The sequence below is a fragment of the Lynx canadensis genome, chromosome C1 (assembly GCF_007474595.2).
Source record: "Lynx canadensis isolate LIC74 chromosome C1, mLynCan4.pri.v2, whole genome shotgun sequence".
In the NCBI taxonomy this organism is placed as follows: Eukaryota; Metazoa; Chordata; class Mammalia; order Carnivora; family Felidae; genus Lynx; species Lynx canadensis.
Genome location: NC_044310.1, coordinates 116,135,122 through 116,149,063, shown reverse-complemented (window position 1 = coordinate 116,149,063; position 13,942 = coordinate 116,135,122). Strand labels below are relative to the sequence as shown.

General features: G+C 41.5%; 1 protein-coding gene and 1 long non-coding RNA gene across 3 annotated transcripts; one reads left to right on the top strand and one right to left on the bottom strand.

The window, feature by feature from the left end:
• Window positions 1-1,338: 1,338 nt before the first annotated feature.
• On the bottom strand, window positions 1,339-4,194 carry LOC115520064. The gene is made up of 3 exons (XR_003970683.1): window positions 3,716-4,194; window positions 2,147-2,245; window positions 1,339-1,591 (listed from the first exon to the last, which is right to left on the bottom strand). It is a non-coding gene; the product is annotated as an uncharacterized LOC115520064 (long non-coding RNA).
• Window positions 4,195-4,423: 229 nt separating this feature from the next.
• On the top strand, window positions 4,424-13,686 carry TSN (translin). Of its 2 annotated transcripts, XM_030324033.2 has the most exons (6): window positions 4,424-4,624; window positions 5,786-5,879; window positions 7,512-7,608; window positions 9,296-9,411; window positions 10,763-10,842; window positions 11,497-13,686. In XM_030324033.2, the coding sequence occupies exons 1-6, from the start codon at window positions 4,559-4,561 to the stop codon at window positions 11,728-11,730; spliced, it is 687 nt and encodes a 228-aa protein (XP_030179893.1). In that variant the 5' UTR covers window positions 4,424-4,558; the 3' UTR covers window positions 11,731-13,686. The 2 variants fall into 2 exon arrangements, with proteins under 2 accessions (XP_030179893.1, XP_030179894.1); XM_030324034.1 differs by lacking the exon at window positions 10,763-10,842 and having other exon boundaries at window positions 4,444-4,624.
• Window positions 13,687-13,942: the final 256 nt, after the last annotated feature.

Here is a 13,942-nt window from a genome sequence, read left to right as displayed (position 1 = left end):
GAACCTGAGGCCTGTCTCCTATTCTCCCTCTTTCGCTGATTCCCTAACCCCTTCTTCCTGCTCTCTGACTGCAGGCAATGACACCCAAACTGTCTTCGGTTTCTACTCTTTTGCCCTTCAAAGAGCCTTGCAGAAGCGCATCACCAGTTACATAGTTTTCCATGCTATTAAAAGAGGCTGAAATTAGCCTGGAATGTTTGCGGTGTTAATATTCGCGCTGGGAAGAGTGTAGCCAAGTTGGCTTTTTCAGGCTGTGGTGGGCAGGGGAGTGGAAATTAGTTTAATCTCTCTGGATAGTGATTTGGCAAAATATATCAAGAATTTTAAAAATAGGACCTATTAAAAATGATTTGCAATCTTGAGAAGGGCTTACAAAGACGTTTATCACAATGCTATTTATAATGGGAAAAACTGGAACCAAACAAAACAGCCTTTGATAAAAGACTGACTGAGTTAATGAATATGGCATCTTTGTTCCACAAATAAAACCACATTAACACTGTCTCCATTTAAAAGATTATTTCAAAAATTACATAAAAGTGAGAAATATTGGGGCACCTGCGTGGCTCACTCGGCAAAGCGTCCAACTTCAGCTCAGGTTATGATCTCACAGTTCGAGACTCTGTGTTGGGCTCTGTGCTGACAGCTCAGAGCCTGGAGCCTGCTTTGGATCCTGTGTCTCCCTCTCTCTGCTCTTCCCCATTCATGCTGTCTCTCTCCTTCACCAATAAATAAACATTAAAAAAAGTGAGAAATATTAATTTTAAGTGACAAAATTTATTAGAAATGAGTAAGACAAAAGTGAAAACTTTATTTTTTTATTTATTTTTGAGAGAGAGTGTGTGCACAAGTGGGGGAGAGACCAAGAGAGAGGGGGACAGAGGATCCAAAGTGGGCTCCGTGCTGATAGCTTCTGGTACTGATGGCAGTGAGTCTGATGTGGGGCTCAAACTCATGAACTTCGAGATCATGACCTGAGCCAAAGTCAGACGCTCAACTGACTGAGGTCAGTTGGGGGCACCCAGGCGCCCCCCCCACCAAATGAAAACTTTAATAGAAATATGTGTAAAACACATAAATCGGGAATGTCCCAAAGAAATGTCAATATAATAAGAAAAGTTTTTTTTTAATTTTTTTTTTAACGTTTATTTATTTTTGAGACAGAGAGAGACAGAGCATGAACAGGGGAGGGTCAGAGAGAGGGAGACACAGAATCCGAAACAGTCTCCAGGCTCTGAGCGGTCAGCACAGAGCCTGATGCGGGGCTCGAACTCACGGACCGCGAGATATTACCTGAGCCGAAGTCGGCCGGCCGCTTAACCGACTGAGCCACCCAGGCGCCCCAAGGAAAGTTTAAACACACATTACAAATTTAAGGGAGGCTCCCTTACTCCCTGATCAGATTGTAGCACTTAGAAGATATTTACACATTAAAACAGAGTGTGATTGTCACAACTACACTGCAGGGCAATTTGGTAAAGCAGATTCACTCACCGCGTGTCTATTGAGTGTTTGACAGTCACTGAGGAAAGTTCTGAGGAGGGTCAGGTGATCGGTAATTCAGCCCCTTCAGGAGTACACTCTGCTTTCCCTATGTAGAAATAAGTAAGATCATTTCTATAATGTACATCTATAAAACACTATCCTAAGAGTTATAATCTCATGATGTTTCCATTTGAGCTGTGGAGGGATGGGCGAAAGGGAAACCTCACTAAAATGGGGTTGGGAACTTTGGCTGGGAGAGCTTCCGGGTCCCACTACTGTGGTCAATTGCACTTCCAGCGGAAAGAGACTGACTTCCCCCTCGGATACCACCTTACTCCCCCAGCAGGAAGAAGAAAGGCTTTCCTCCTCCCTGGCCCCAGCAATAGCCCAGCCAACGGAGAAACAGTCACAGCCAATGAAAAATCACTACACTTGGAACTCCCAGTTTGCTTCCATGAACTTTTTCTTTATAACAGCCTCCCAACTTCCCACTGCCCTCTCTACAAGAGGATTCCTCTCCCTTTGCCCCCCCCCCCCCCCACTTGGCTATAATTTTGCCACAGTTTGACCTGAATTGCAATTCTCTGTTATTCCCCAACAAACAACACCTTTTCCTGGTAAAATAACTGTCTGTTTTATTTCTCAGGTTAACATTATATACCTCAAACCATTGAAAACAGGAACTTCAAGTGATACTTGCACAGCTATGCTCATAACGGCATTCTTCACAACAGCCAAAAGGTGGAAACAACCAAAATTTCTATTGAAGAATGAACGGATAAATAACATGTGGTACACACATAAAATAGAATATTATTCAGCCTCAAGAAGGAATGAAATTCTGACACATGGTACAACACAGATGAACTCTGAGATCATTATCCTATGTGTAATAAGCCAGTTACAAAAAGACAGATACCATATGATTCCACTTCTTTGAGGTACCTAGAAGAGTCAAATTCACAGGTACAGAAAGTACTCTTGTGCACATTTATAGTTCTCCAAACTTTTAGAGATAGGTGTTATTGAATGCTGATCTGACAATTGAGAAAAGACGCCCTTAGGGGATGCTTAAATCATTTAGATTTTTAGAAAAAAAGAGATTTGGCAGACTCTTATGTCTGCTAGTTTCAAAACTCATGATCTTTATTTTGAGTGGGAATAGAGAGAGATGTTGCAGGATTTGAAAAATGATTTCGGATTTATATGAAGTCAGTCAATACACAAAAAGTGGTGGTGCTAAGAACGTGTTTGGCAAGTACCAAGTCTAAATAAAAATGAGCTTCTGTTCCTATTTTCATTCTTTTTTTGTGAATTAGGAGATTCTACCGCTTACGTTACACCACAAAATGACATCTGATGTCAGAGGAACACAGGCAAAAAATAATAATAAAATAAAAATAAAATAAAAATATTGGGTTTGAGCAATTTGTCAAAACAGCTTTTCTAGCCTGTCACATTTTAAAGTTGTAGGGGTCAAGTTAGATAAGGCATTTGAAGCCTCTTGCAAATATTATTGTTAAATGGTACATAGACGAAAAATAACATAGAAATTAAGACAAAGCATTTGGATTCCAGCTTCAACATTTACCAGCTGCATACGACCTTAGGCAAGTCAATTAATCTGTTACTATAGTTATTTCATTTATAAGGTAACACTAATATCCACTTTACAAAAGTATAATGAAGTTACAATGTCTTTCTTGTAAGTTTTAGAATAACCTCTCACACAAAGCAAACAACCCCCATCTAGTTGAAATAAGTAATCATTTTAAATCATTTGGAGAGTGCATTCTACTGTGGAATCGTGTACAATTATGTATATAAATATATAATTTCTAGACATGAGAGACCCTATTTCGAGAAAAGCTCCATTTCCCGTTCTATAACAAATGGCTAATTAACCCTTGAACTGGACAAAAGGACTGGTCTAGAAGCCATTGTTTCACAAGCAATTGCTCCTAAAATCAACAGGACCACAGGCTTCCCAATCATAAGACTCTTCCCAATCATAAGAGTAATATATACCAAGAATAGCTTCGTTTGTCAACAGAATAGTTATCAGTGTGTAACCAAAAGCGTATTAGTCCTTAGCCTGTTAGTATAAATTATCTTTTTTTTTTTTTTTTTATCAAAGTCATGTGGTTCTCCCCGCCTTCCCACCCGCCAACCCTTGCTTCCACCCTGCAGGAGGGACACTTATTTGATTATTGCTGGAGTCTGTGCTCACCGAATTGCAGTTCTTAGATCTCAAACACTTGTTTGGCTTTCATAGTGTCTTTTTATGTTCAGGTTGACCCAACGCATTCATACACATTTCTATTTGTAGAACAGATGTATGGAATAACTCTGCAACGTCAAGAAATCCTTAAGGTGCTTGCCTCAAGGGAATCGGGATAAGGAGGTATTAGTTGAGTAGAAGAGAAATTTCCCACCATACACGCTTTAAAGATCCATATAATTTAAATAGGTTATACAGTCATACAGGGAAGGAATTAAAATTTTTCGCTCTCAATCCATCCCGTACTCCCCCCCCCCCTTTTATTTCCCGTGTATTCTTTGCAAATACGAACGCATGTTTCCACACGGAGATTGCACTCTCTCTACGTTTTTCTGCACCTGTATTTTTACGCAAATTCTTCAGTATTGAAGCATTTCTCCTCCCATCCGCCACAGCATAAAACAACGTTAAGCGTTGCGCTTGTTTGCTCAGCCTCCAAGCCCGCCCCGCCCCCTCAAGCCCACTGGCCCCCGGGCACGCTCCTCCCCGCTTAGCGGAAGGTTTCCGGCGTTGCCCGTTCGAAGTTCCCCAGATGAAAGCCCCGCCCAGCATTTCCCGCCCCGCCCCCTGAGCGCGCGCCTCGGCTCCCGCCGCGGCACATCAGGCAGCACGGCGGACAGCCCAGGATCCTGCGCGCCGCGGACCTCGGAGGACCCCAGCGACGTCCGTAGCGTAGGGCCGGGTGGACGCGGCGGCGGCGGCTGGCGTTGCGACTGACTGCGCCGGTGGGCTCTGAAACGCTTTTCGGCGGCCCCACTCGCCGCTCTGGTCGATTGTTGTGCAGCCGGCGCCATGTCTGTGAGCGAGATCTTCGTGGAGCTGCAGGGTTTTTTGGCTGCCGAGCAGGACATCCGAGAGGCGAGCCTCCTCTCCTCCCCTCCCCTTTCCCTTTCCTTTCTTGCTTGGCCACCGCGCCCGGCCCTCCTCTGTCGCTCTGTCTCGAGCAGTGGGGAAGCCTCCGGGGATGGGTTGCTTCCCCTCTTGTATCAGCTTAGGGAACGTTCCTCTCCCGCCCCCGATTCTGCTCTCCGGTCCTGATTCTGTGTGTTCCAGTCTCGGCTTTTCGGCATCGCCCACCTCGTTTGAGTGTCAGTCTTCCTGCTTTCTGGCGCTTGTTTATGTCGAAGGCTCAGCGCTTGGGACTCAGAGAGCACGCGTTTCACTGTTTGTTGTAGCACGTGTGGCCTCTTCTCTTTAAAACTCTCTTATGGCTTCTTATTCCACATAGAATAATAATCCAGATTCTACTGTAGCCCACAGGTGTCTTCTCCCCCTCCCTCCATCTCATTTTACGCCATCTCCCGTTGTGTTTTATGTTCAGTTTAGTTATCTTTTTATTTTTCTAGTTCCGCAGAGAGTTTCTTGCCTCAGGATATTTGCATGTACTGTATGCTTTTCCTGGAATTCGCATCTTTCCTCTCCTTTCCTGGTGGTTACTTCGTATTCGTATCCTTGATCTCACAATCTGTCATGTTTTTTAGTAGAGAATTCACGGTAAAAAATTTTGTGCGATCCGTATTTTTTAAACGTCTGTCTACCCTATTATGCTCTAAACGGCAAGAAGGAAGGAAGGGACTAATTGGGAACCAGTATTTACACAGTGCTTCTCACATAAATGTGCTGTGAATATTCATAAAATGATTGAAAAGCACCCAGTCTTCGTATTGCGTTGCATTTTTCTTTTTTACAAATTGCATTCAGATATTTCATTTCTTTTGATATTTATAGTGTTTCAGTGGGATATTTGGGGTGGGTGGTGATTATCCTTTGAAGGCTGCATGAGAAATCTCAGGCCCTGTAGTGACCTCTTGAAGGTCTCACAGAGGAAGTAAGTGGCAACGTTGGGATTCAAACCTGGATATTTTCTGTACCAGTTCAGTTCAGTAAAGATGGTTGGAGTTTTAAATGTGTGTGAAGGTGTCATAGGTACTTAACCTGTGCTGTCTGATATATCTGGTTTGAGGTTATGAAAACAGTTACATTGAGTTTATCTGATACTTTGATTTTTAATTCTTCTAGGAAATCCGAAAAGTTGTACAGAGTTTAGAACAAACAGCTCGAGAGATTTTAACTTTACTGCAAGGGGTCCATCAGGGTGCTGGTTTTCAGGACAGTAAGTTCTTTGTTTTGATTTTGAAGATTTTTCTTTTTAAGTTTATTTATTTCTTTTGAGAGAGAGAGCACGCGCAAGAGAGCAGGGGAGGGGCAGAGAGCGAGGGAGAGAGAGAATCCCAAGTAGGCTCTGCACTGCTAGCACAGAGCCCGACGTGGGGCTTGATTCCACAAACACGAGATCATGACCTGAGCCAAAATCAAGAGTCGTTTAGCTAACTCAGCCACTCTGGTGCCCCATTGATTTTGAATATTTTTTAAGAGTCCAAATTATGAGTCTTTCACTTAAAAGAGTTAATTTCCATTCAGAAGACATTCCAAGTCTGTTACCATTTTATTAAGAAAAATGTCCCTCATATCCTATGGAGAAGTAGGTGACTTGAGTGTTTTATAGGTTTACAGAATTCTGGAATTCTGTGTGTTACGGTTGATTTTCCACTTCCACGTAGTAATGTAATAATGTGATTCTAATGTGATAATTGTTGTAGGTTTGTAGTTCTCTTGTGTATCTTTTATATGGCTCTCTTATTTTTAAACCGAATCTTTCGTGGGGCACCTGGGTGGCTCAGTCAGTTAAGTGTCTGACTCTTGATTTCAGCTCAGGTCGTGATCTCACAGTCCAAGAGAGTGAGATTGAGCCCCGTGTCCGACTCCGCACTGATGGCATGAAGCCTGCTTGGGATTCTCTCTCTGCCCCTGCTTGCTTGCTCTCTCTCTCAAAATAAACATTAAAAGAGAAATAAACACAGTCTTTCATTCATTGAATATGGTTTAATATGCATTTGTATGTAAGAAACGTTCAGTGTAAAAGGTTCCTAATGGGTTTATAGTCACCACTGTTCATGGAAATCACATATGATAAGTTTAAACATGGGACCTTCAATGTAGGATGTAGCCAGCACAACTAAAAGAGCTGAAATATATTTTCAGGTAGAGAATGATACAATGGCATAACTTACAGGTGTCACAGGGAAGTCTTTTTTCTCAGTGATATGGAGTCGGTCAGTCTGAGTATAATTGATAAAGTTTTTTGACCAAATGTGGGAGCTAGAAGCTGTCCAATTTTAGGCATCCTTTTGGAATAGCAGCTGGTGCATGGCCCCACAATTATTATTATACTTTTAATTTTTTTTTGAAGTTAGTTTATTTTGAGAGCTAGAGAGATATGGGATTGCGGGGGGGCAGAGAGAGAGAGAGAGAGGGAGAGAGAGAACCCCAAGCAGGCTCTGCATTGTCAGTGCACAGTCTGATGCATGGCTCGAACCCACGAACTGCTAGGTCATGAACCGAGCAGAAACCAAGAGTTGGACGCTTAACTAACTGAGCCACCCAGGCACCCCAAGGATGACATTATTTATGACAGCTTACTGACTTGTTTGCTAAATATTATTCCCTTTCAGCAAGTTTTTGTCTATTTTTCAGTGTTGGTTAATGAGTAGGGAAACTAGAGTTGGAATTTTGAGAGCCAGATTGGAAAGTAGAGATGCATACCCCGCATTTGGTCGTGAGATTTTTTTTTTTTTTTTAAAGTTGATTTATTTCCAGAGAGACTGTGTAGATTATTAAGCCAGAACTGTATTTGAAATTTGGTAAATCTTACTCATTATTGTGTTGATTATCTTTTTGTGATCAGTTCCAAAGAGGTGTTTGAAAGCTCGAGAACATTTTGGTACAGTGAAAACACATCTAACATCGTTGAAGACCAAGTTCCCTGCTGAACAGTATTACAGGTTTGTAAGAAAAGTCGTATTATTTTGTAACGTCAAGTAAAAATAAAGGCAGGACAAAAATTATATGTACTGAATGATTGCTGAGAGCGAAGTAAAAACCTCTCTATGTAGAAGAAACAAGGAAAAAGAGTCAGACTATTATTAGTGGTGGTATTTTAATGGTGACAGAGATGGGGATTTTTTTCCCCTCCCTTTGAGAATTTTCCTAAGGAAAACATAATTTTTACAATGAAAAAGGAATTAAAAAATATTTGTTGTATTAAGGTCAAATAGAGTATCTTTTTAGTATATTTAAGTTGCTTGTGAAATTGGGTGAACCATGTCTATGCTATTAAGGTTATGGGATTAGAGGGCACTATATAAATGGAGTTGAGTTTTTCCTCAAAGTTTGAATTATACTGCCAAATAACATGTTTAGCTAATATTCTGTAACTTGTTGACCTATAGCACCGTTAGTTTTTAAGAGTCTCCATTATTTAGGGAAGAAAATTTGCTGCCAGTCATAATTGTGAAATTTATAGATTGTGAAAAGCATCCCAGCCTCACAGATGTTAAATTGGAAAGAACTGCATCTGAGTATTGATGAAATACAGTGAATAAGGACCTAAAATCTCTACTTGTGTCTCTTTTCTGCTGAAAAAGATGTTCTGTTAAGACACACGTGGGCACAAAACAAGACATGTATGTGGGAAGTGGGTAATACAGCTCCACAGGATAATTTAAGGCAGGGGTTGGCACACTGCCCGTGGCCCGCCGCCTCTGGAAGCTGAGAATTGCTTATATTTTAAAGGGTTGTTAAAAAAAGAAAAACACCCAGATAAGAATATGTGACAGAGACTGAATGTGGCTCACAAGGCCTAAAATGTTACTATCTGGCCCTTCGCAGAAAAAGTTTGCTGACCCTGCTGTAAGGTAATAACGGATGTAGAGAGACCTTGAACGATAGGATTGGCAGGATCTTGAGAGATCGGGTAGTTTGGAGGTCACACAGAGGCTGACCTCTGGGTGATTTGGCCCTTAGAGGGTTTTATTTGACCTGTATTGTATTGAAAATTTTTTTTGAATTTGCCATATTTGAAATTCAGGAGGCATAGCATTAATATTTGGGGGTATAAAATTTCCTATTTTTTTTTTTTTTTTTCAGGCTTCTAGCTCAGTTTAACTGCAGGATCCTGAAGGTTTAAGTGTCGGTTTAGTGATTCCAAATGGTAGTTATTATATGTATAAATCAAGGTTTTTTTTTTAATATTCTACACTCAAAATGTGAGAGTAAGTTAGGTATTGAGGCTGATGTACAGTGCAGTTCTCGTCAATCTGCCGTTGCCAGTTTTAATTTTTCTCAGAGCAGTATCATTCTTTTTACTGATTAAACTTCACAAGCACAGTTGTTCTTGTCCATAATCTTCGATTGTAAATATCTTTATATTCGTTGAAGTTGGATCATGCTTCTCGTTTGTCTATTAAACTTCTAATAAGTAATTGCTATAAATGTGAACTTGTAAAACTTATATTAAATCCATCTAGTATACTTAAATGGCATGTTTTTACATGTTTTTTATGTTGGGGTTTCACATGGATTTGATTTGGAAAAGCATTGTATTTCCAAAATGTTTGACTACGACCGTACTAAATTTATCTTTTATAAAGCCCCTAATCCTTTCACCTAAATGAGCTTCTATCCGTGCAGATTTCATGAGCACTGGAGGTTTGTGTTGCAGCGTTTGGTCTTCTTGGCAGCATTTGTTGTGTACTTGGAATCAGAAACACTAGTGACTCGAGAAGCGGTTACAGAAATTCTTGGCAGTAAGTGTCTCCGTTAGCGTCGGTCTACACAATCAGGCACGGTCGCTTAATTTTTGGTTGTGGGGGAGGCTGTTGCTTATACTTCCTACTTATTAGAACAAACGAGAACTAAATGGAAAAATAGTGACTTGGAAACACAAAAAGTAAGAACATGTAGTGGCTTGCTTTTTGTACTTGGGTGTTGCTTTTAGTTTTTAAAATTTAGTTTTTAAAAATTCAAGCCTACAGGGGCACCTGGGTGGCTCAGTCGGTTAAGCGGCCGACTTCGGCTCAGGTCATGATCTCACACTCCGTGAGTTCGAGCCCCGCATTGGGCTCTGTGCTGACAGCTCGGAGCCTCGAGCCTGTTTCAGATTCTGTGCCTCCTTCTCTCTCTGACCCTCCCGTGTTCATGCTCTGTCTGTCTCTGTCTCAAAAATAAATAAACATTAAAAAAAAAAAATTTTTTTAAATTCAAGCCTACAGAAAGTTGAAAGAATAGTACAGTGAAGACCACTTAGATTTTCTGCTTGTTAACATTTTGCCATGTCTTTAAAAATTTATTTTATTTTATTATTATTATTTTTTTACTGTTTATTTTTGAGAGAGACAGAGTGCAAGCTGGGGTGGGGCAGAGAGAGAGGGAGACACAGAATCTGAAGCTGACAGCTCAGACCCTGACAGGCTTGAACTCACGATCCGTGAGATCATGACTCAAGCTGAAGTTGGTTGCTTAACCGACTGAGCCACCCAGGCACCCCCAAAATTTTTAATTTTTAATTTTTATTTTAGTGTGCGTGAAGGGGGTAGGGAGCAGAGGGAGAGAGAACTCTGAGCCGGCTCCATGCTCAATGTGGGGCTCGATCCCACAACCCTGGGATCATGACCTGAGCTGAAATTAAGAGTCAGATGTTCAACCAAATGAGCCACCCAGGCTCCCCAACATTTTGCCACATTTGTGAGGTCTTGTCACTTTGTGCACGTGTATGTGCATTCATGCATTCGTGTGCCTGTGTGAACCATGTGAATGTCACTTAAGGGTGTCATGGCTTCTCCTTTAAATGCTGCGACATGCTTTGTCCAAAAACATAGGTATTCTCTGATATAACTAGATAACGTTCTGGGTGATAGTACTTTCTGAGAGAAGAATGAAAGGAAAAATTGAAGTCTTAAGAGCTCAAAAATCCACAATGAGGCCTAGTTGCCAAAAGTATGAGCACATCATATAGTTTTAAAACATCTTTTTTTCCTTTGAGAGAAACAATATGTGTGTGCATGTATACGTATGTGTGTGTATATATAGTATTTTATATTCTTAGGCTCACATTCTGTTCACATCATGACCTTATTTTTACTTTGGTGTATTTTTTAGTTGAGCCAGATCGGGAGAAAGGCTTTCATCTGGATGTGGAAGATTATCTCTCGGGAGTTCTAATTCTTGCCAGTGAATTGGTAAGAAGCTTAGTAATTTGCCATTTGCGTTTTTGATCTTCCCACCTCGCTGTCAGTTTTTAAAATGGGCACAAAAATTCAGGAAGTCTTTTCTAAGCCCTCTATCTGTCACCAGTTTGTCATCATGTACTGTATGTGCTGCTTTGCTAGTCATCAGAGAAAGGCCAGTTCATACGAGGAGCGGCCTGTGCATACTGACTAATGTGTGAATTTTTAAAAGATGGTAATGCCTCTCCCTTTCAAAGTGGTGGCAAGACACACATGTTCCTAGTAACTGTGTCAATACGTATACTTGCTTCGGGGACTAATTTAACTGTATATAGGTTATTTTTCTTTTATTCTCTTCATCTGTCTCTTGAGAAATTGTCCTATGGAGATAATTCTAAAGAAGAAAAAAAGGCTGTCATAAAGGTGTTCCCACTAGTCTTGATTCGCATTGATGGAAACTTGTAGACCACAGAAACCCCCAACAGAAAGGGAACGATCTCTTAAGTCTTGAAGTAACTTCGTAATGTTAAGTGGTGGTCAACATGTAATTCGGAAAGGCAGCGTGGGAAAGTTGTGGGGCCTTGGGGGTCTCTTGGTTGTGATGCGGAGGAAGACGTGCTCACGAGGCCTGTTGTAAGGTGTCTCGGTTTCCCTTCCCTCGTGTAGTCGAGGCTGTCCGTCAACAGCGTGACCGCCGGAGACTACTCCCGGCCGCTCCACATCTCCACCTTCATCAACGAGCTGGATTCGGGCTTCCGCCTTCTCAACCTGAAAAACGACTCCCTGAGGAAGCGCTACGACGGCTTGAAGTATGACGTGAAGAAGGTGGAGGAGGTGGTCTACGATCTCTCCATCCGGGGCTTCAACAAGGAGACGGCCGCGGCGTGTGCCGAGAAGTGAAGCCGGAGGCTCCGCTGGCGCCGGGCCCTGCTGACCTCAGCGGTCGCCGGTGGGGGTGGACCCCGTGCCTCTCGGGTAGTTAGCCTTGCCCCGTTGCTAAACACCGCGCTTTATTTTCTTAACCGGTTGGTTGTGTGGTGGAAGTATCCAAATGGAAACGCTTTTTTCTGGGGGTGAAAAAATAGCCTTTTCAAGGACAGACTTTCTTTGTCGTTTCAGTGAATTTGCTCTGTAATTCAGTGTATTTCAGTTCTGTCGGAAAGTGTAAATGTCAGTCTCTTGGTAAAGTCCTTTTCTTGCTCACCCTGATGCTGTTGATGTACTGATTGAGAAGTTTATGGTCTTGTGTTTCTTCCAGAAGTGATCCTTGGTGTTTTCTATATCCAAATTAGCCATCCATACCCAGGTGTGTGTAGCCTGGATACAGGATAAAAATGAGTAATTAAAAAGGATGGTTGCCAAGCAAAGGACAACTTATTTTATATTTACTTTCCTTATTTTAAGCCTCGTGAGTAAATCATATGTTGACATTTTTTTGCAAGGGAGTTACAGCCCCAGGGTCTCTCTCACTGCCATCAAAATATAAAAGAGAAAATTGCAAAGTCAAGCTCAGATTATCTCGGGACGTTTTTGTATTAAGGGATTGAGTCACATCTTATCATTTGGCTCTCTTTGTCAGGTGGGGAGTAGGGCTTAGTGTCTTACAACACCTCTGTTTTCTGATGTTGCCTTAACATTCTGCTCTTGCAGCAATTTAAAGATCGTTTTCACACACATCTTGAACTAACACTTCATATAATATATTTTTAAGCTATGAAACCTTTTTCCTAGCAGCCAGCTAGACCGGCTGGTCTGAGACTACAAAGCCACCCAGTCAAGTTAATTAGCAATACCCTGACTGGTATGTTCTGAGAGACAAATGCTGTGCTTTGTCTGGAAAAAAGAGAAAACCTTGGATTTAAAAAGGAAGATCAGCTGATTTGGTAATGTTTTTTAGAGTAAGCAATTTCAGGTTTTGGCAGCTATCCCAACGGTCAGGTTTTAGATTTACAGTTTTGGGCAAGTCCTGTAAACCTTGTTGGCACCCTCCTCCCCCTCCTGGTTTTCAGGTAGTGCTGAGAATACTCGCCGTGTAATTTTTGCTGTTGAATTGAAACGGTTTAAAATGGTGACGTCATCCACGGTTTTCTGGAGCTCACTGAAAGGAAGGTGCTAGTGTTTCCAGAATAACAGAAAGCATTTAGAAGTGTCATCCTCTCCTGCCTGCTACCAGTTTAGGCGTTCCGTTTGTGCAGTGGAATATTTGGCATTGCTATCAGAGCCGTTCTCAGGCCAAGTTGAGGACTGACCAGATTTTCCATCATGAGGAAGACAAGTAGAAATGAAGCATCAATCGCTATGCATTTTTGAGTTTTAAACAACTTTCTTGACAGCTCTTTCTGCGGAAGAGTGTGTAGAACGAAGAAAGGCGTTTGGGTCTTTGAAGTGCCTAGGGTGGTCATCTAAGATATGCAGTAATAGCACTGCCCGGATTGAGCACAAAAGGCTTCAAATTACATGGTCAAATACATGCAGTAAGTTCAGTAGTAGTTTTCTTCTACGTGGAGAATGGACTCTGAATGTGTGTTGAGGCTGAAGAAGACCAGGGGTGACAAGCACATCCTGCTGTGTAACAGTTAAAATTATTGAACGACACCAGCCGCTCAGAGTTAAATTGAAAGTATTTTAATTGACGGTATTGAAAAGCCTCGGCTCTGGTTTTAGTGCACCAGAATTGTTCTTTTTGACTCTAGAAGATTGAGCGGGTTAGAAAAAGTAGAGATGAATTAGTGGATGTTTTCTTTATAAATTTATTTATAAGAAGAGAACCCTTAAATACTTCATAAGATTTGCCCTGTCTTAAACTTGAATAATACTGGTAACGCCTAAGAGAATTTAATAAAGAACGAAAGCTTCTTTGGCAGTGTTTTGGGTCCTTTACTTAAGTGGCTGCAGTCGAGGTACAGATGCAGAAAGCCACCAGCAAAGTTTGTGGCGTGCACTCAGAAATCATGGCTTTCTTGTTTCGCGGTCTGGACCAGACTGTACTCTTCAGGCAGAGCATCATTGCCTGACGCCAAAATAAGGTATTCCCTGAACCTGAAGTCATTTGTTTTCTTAGTAGTCACTGTAATGAACAGTAAACAAGTAAAAAAAAAAAAAAAATCACCCC